Source organism: Solanum tuberosum, unplaced genomic scaffold, assembly GCF_000226075.1.
Source record: "Solanum tuberosum cultivar DM 1-3 516 R44 unplaced genomic scaffold, SolTub_3.0 scf00211, whole genome shotgun sequence".
Taxonomy (NCBI): Eukaryota; Viridiplantae; Streptophyta; class Magnoliopsida; order Solanales; family Solanaceae; genus Solanum; species Solanum tuberosum.
Genome location: NW_006239137.1, coordinates 864,487 through 869,559, shown reverse-complemented (window position 1 = coordinate 869,559; position 5,073 = coordinate 864,487). Strand labels below are relative to the sequence as shown.

The 5,073-nt window shown below is 31.6% G+C and overlaps 1 protein-coding gene across 1 annotated transcript in view; it reads left to right on the top strand.

Annotated features, from left to right (window-relative positions):
• The first annotated feature begins 3,090 nt into the window (after positions 1-3,090).
• Positions 3,091-5,073, top strand: part of LOC102605213 (uncharacterized) — a 6,719-nt gene continuing 4,736 nt past the window's right edge. The window contains exon 1 of the mRNA XM_006355951.2: positions 3,091-3,655. Within this exon, the coding sequence (XP_006356013.1) occupies positions 3,536-3,655 (120 nt within the window). The 5' untranslated portion in view covers positions 3,091-3,535. The remainder of the gene's footprint in view (positions 3,656-5,073) is intronic.

The following is a 5,073-nucleotide window of genomic DNA, read 5'->3' as shown; positions in this document are numbered from 1 at the left end:
TATTAGTAGCTCCCACAGTTCAGTCAGACTCTATTGCATTGACCACATTTACAGTACAGTCAGTAATCAGTCTCAGCATGTTATAAATTTGGTCATTGCATTCAGTTAGCTCAGTATTCAGTATCTATATCATGTTCAGATTATATACTTGTTTTATTGCTTGTTTAGTTATATTTTTATTTCACCTTTACTCTATCATTCATGCTCAGTACCTTTCAAGTACTGACACATACTCTGCGCTACATCTTCTCGTGATGTAGATCCAGGTTCTCAGCATCCAGACCACGCATAGATCGGTTCCTGATCTCCAACTCAGAAGCATCAGTGGTGAGTCCTCATTCTTCGAGGACCATGGTCATGTTCTATATCAGTTATTTAGTCTTTAGTTTCAGTTTTGCTAGATTTAGCTGGGGCCTGTCCCAACACTTCTAGTCAGTTAGAGGCCATTTTCAGACATAGTTAGATTCAGCTTAGTATTTGAGTTAATATCTCTTTTGTATTAAACTCTAAGATTTTTCATATATTCAGTTTTAGTATATGGGTATTCCCCATCATTTCAGATTTACATCATGTTTTAAGCTTCTGCATCAGTTTATTATTCTTAGTATGCTTATGATATGCCAGCAGGGTTAGCTTGGGGTCACTTGTGATCCTATGTCCCGTGTCCGCGTCTCAAGGGTAGCTCGGGGTGTGACATCAAGTTCATGAATGACGTTTTCACAAGTGGGTTCATTCAAATTCTCTGAGATTGCATCCCCCAAACAAATTTTACAATGTCGAAAACAATTTGCTATTGTCTTTTGTTGAACATTTGTTGTCCAAGCAGGGATTGCAAAATTGATAGCATCCAAAACATTAATCTTTACTGGATCAGTTTGTCCCACTTCATAGCCTTCTAATATCTTATGATAAAATCTGTTACGATAATACATCTTGAAAACTCTTATTAGCCCAGCATCACAAGGTTCAATTTTGGATATCATGTTGGGTGGCAAGAAAAATAATTCAACATTTTGTAGTCCTCAATGTTTCTATTATGGGCTGGACAATTATCTAACATAAGCAAAACTTGTCTACCGTGCATTTTGTGGTCAAACCAACGAATATATTCATCAAAAAACACACTTGTCATCCATGCTTTTGTTTGCACGATAGTGACAATATTCAATAAATATGATACATAAATTAGTAAGATACAATGATTTTGATGTATTCGTTGTACTTTATATATAATATAGTTTTTTTTATGTGAAATCAATAAATATGATACATAAATTAGTAAGTTACAAAATTTTTGATATAATCAAAATTAACCTTCATTAAATCTCAAACCATTCTTTAAATTAGTAAATATTAATTTATCGATTAAATAATATCTCTATAAAATAATAAAATTTCATGGTCCACCTATATTAATTTATAGAGATTTGACTGTAGTATGTATTCTCATTCCATTAGATCATTTAATCTTTAACCAACAAGAGTTACTTTGGAGTCATTAATATTTATTCATACTTAACCATATGTATTATATTCAAGTTTTAAGTATGAAATCACCTTTCTTAAAAATCATTTACCCCAATGAAACTTCTTAATATAAATTCGTATTTATTCTATCCCCAACACAAATATTAAATATTGGATGGAATTTTTTATTTTTTTTAAAAAGGTTTAACCTTAGAAGATATTACGTCAAAAAAGATATTTAGTGGCAATAATTTTTTCTTTAAATATTTAATGATAATCAAATTATTGTCATTACATTAAGAATGTTAAAATCTTTACAAACATGTATATAAAATGTTGATTATAAATATCATATCATATTATTGCAACTTTTATTATAGTGGGAGTTGATATATTTTGTGCAAACATTTGTGTTGATAAATTTTACCTCATTTTGGTACCTTTTTAAAACTTTTTTTAAGAACTCTCATCTTTTTCACTTTCTTAGTGATTCGAATTCATAATTCTAGGAAAGAGAAGGTGTGTATAGGTCTCAGTGAGGAGGTGTGAGAGGCTGTTTGTAGGGGTATACAAAGGGGTAGAGATAGGTCGAAAAGTATTGGGAAAGGTGATTAGACAAGATATGAAACAATTGCATATTACTGAGGACATGACTCTAGATACTATGAAGTGGAGATCACGTATTAAGGTAGAAAGTTAGTGGAGGTAGGCTAGTTGTAGGGGTATGCAAAGGGGTAAAGATAGACAGAAAAAATATTGGAGAGAGGTGATTAGACATGACATAATGCAACTGTATATTATCAAGGACATGACTCTACATAGGATGAAGTGAATATCGTGTATTAGGGTAGAATGTTAGTAATGGTAGAGTGTTGTCTTACCTGCAAGGATTTAGACCTATAATTAGTACATGTCGTAGTACTAGTCGTACACTTGTAGTTCTTGTTTCTAGTGTTAATCGTCTTATATTGTTTACCGAGTTTCGGTTACCATACTATTTTGTTGTTGTTATTACTTCTTTTGTCCAGCACTACTTTTCTTATTTTAGTGTTATGGTTTCTTCATCGTTGTTGGGTATTTGTCCTGAGTTTCTTACCATAGATGAATAAGATAAAGTTTTCATATTTTGCTAGTTTTTTTCTTGTAGGAAAATGTTTAGGACTCTATAAATAGATGTTCGTTTCTTCTAATTTAATTAACATTCACAATGTAGTCCTAGAGGCTTTGAGAGTTTTGGTTAAGGGGAAGAATTTGTGGAACACAAGTGATACGTTATCACTTGTGTGAACCTCTTTGTAGTCCGAGTGAATTAGATGATATTATTTGTCTCTTTATCACTTGTGTGAACCTCTTTGTAGTCCGAGTGAATTAGATGATATTATTTGTCTCTATATTTTGTAATTCTGATGTTTATATAGTGAATTGTTCATCTCTTTTATACCGAACTACGTTAAATCTTTGTGTTATTATCTTTTTCATTTTCAACCTTATATAATTAACAATAAAAAATACTTGCCAGGTGTCCTCTTTTTGTTCTTTTTATTTTTGGGTAAAGGAAATTGAAATTTGAATGATATAAAAGGCTGTTAAATCAAAGAATTCTGCAAATTCTCGATCATCACTGTTCCCGTCATCTTTCATTCTCTCTCATTTTTCTTACCCAAGAAAAAAGGAACTAACAAAATTATAATAAAAAATAAAATAAAAAACTACCTGATCGCCAGATCTGAGAAGCTCCCTATATTATATTTTCTTGTTTTCTTTCTTTAATCCTTCATTTCTTTAATTGATACTTAAAAGATGCAATTTTTATATGAATTCTTCAATTTTTTGCTAAATGGGTATTGATCAAAATGTGTAACTGAAGCTGGGTTAAGCTTCTTTTTAATTTACTTTTTTTGTTTTCTTGTTTTGGGTTGGTAATAAAGATACATTCTTTATTAATATTCAGAGAAGAATGATTTATAGATTTTTAGTTTGATTAAATTATGTAGATTTAAACTGGGTTCGGTTTTTTTTGGTTAATTTTTGCGGGGGAGATTTTGATTTTACCGGAAATTGATTTGCGATGATGACGTCATCACCTCCGCCGCAGTCCGACGACAGAGGAGGAGGATCGAATTATATTCAACACCAAGTTACAAAATTTGATACCCTTCCTGGTGTAGCAATCAGATATGGTGTTGAGGTAATTTTTTTTGGTTTTGGTAAATAACACAAATAAAAATATTGGTATTTTGTAGTTGAAATGGAGTAATGAAGGATTCGTATAGTCGATCCTGACTTGTTTGGGACTGAGGGTTAGTTGTTGTTGGATTGAGTTATCGGTATTTATGAGATGTTGCTTCATGTGTGCTGTGTTTTTACTTTTGTTTTGATTGTAGAAAGAATGGAGGAATTGGGGATTTTTTAATGAATAAATTTGATGCATTGTTCATATGACTTTACCTAGTTTCTCTGTTTGTGTGGGCTATAACAGGCTGCCTGGTTGATTAGTTGAGCTGCCGTAGTTTGCAAAAATGTCATTTTCATTAAAATATAGAAAGAGATTTTTGGACATTGACAAGAGAGTGATAGCTTAGTGAAATGAGGTTGTTGTGTTCGAGTTGATAAAAGAAAAAGTTGTTGTTTAGCTCCTCATAAAGGAGGTTTGGTAGGGATGGGGTTTGCCATATTTGGTAAAAAAGAGAGAAGAGAATTCTTGTGAACGATGTAATAGTGAAAATTGACGAGGGAGGCACAATATGTTAGAGTTGGGTGTTTATTTCCCTTTGATAAGTAAAAAAGAAGAGGAATAGTTGTTGAGGTGGTTTGATTTTACTGTGTTGTCTGTGAGCCCTTAATTTACAGAAGGAGGACGAGTCAGCAGCTCTAGTAGTTTTTGCATGTGATCATCAAAGTTCTCTTGGATCCTTTAGTGGTTGTAGATGTGTGCTTTTACTCTGTTTTCCATGAGCCCATAATTGATAGAATGAAGACGGACCTAAATGTGGCAGCTCTAGAAGTTTTTGCTGGTGATAAACGTAACTATAGCATCGAATTCTGGTGGATCGTTTAGTGGTTGTAGGTATGTAGTGGCAGAGCTCGTTTTGTCATGTACTCTCAACTCTGCTGTCAGTATATTGGATTCTAGAGCTATGGTTAGCCAGCCACTGCTCTTAGGGGTCGTTTGGTAGGCCGCATTAAAATAAATAATCCATGTATTATGTATGGTATTATTTAGTACTATGTTTGGTAGGAATTTGGGCCTATGTATAACTAATCCATGGATATCCCTCAAATCATTTTAATATTTTATTATTTTCTTGATTTTAGGTTTTACATTTGTACTAGTAAATTTATTTAAATAAATTAGCTTACAAATTATTTAGAGAAATTGTTTGTTACTACATAAATTCAATACAAATTAATACAATATTTGAAATGTGAGTTGCTTAACATTAACTAATTAAAAGGGCAAATATATCAACGTCTTAATTGAATATGTATATATATATATATATATATATATATATATATTTGTGTGGTTTCTAATTATTTGTATTTGAACAATTTATAAAATTGCATACATATTAAAACTACAACTTGCAATTTTTATGTGTAAAT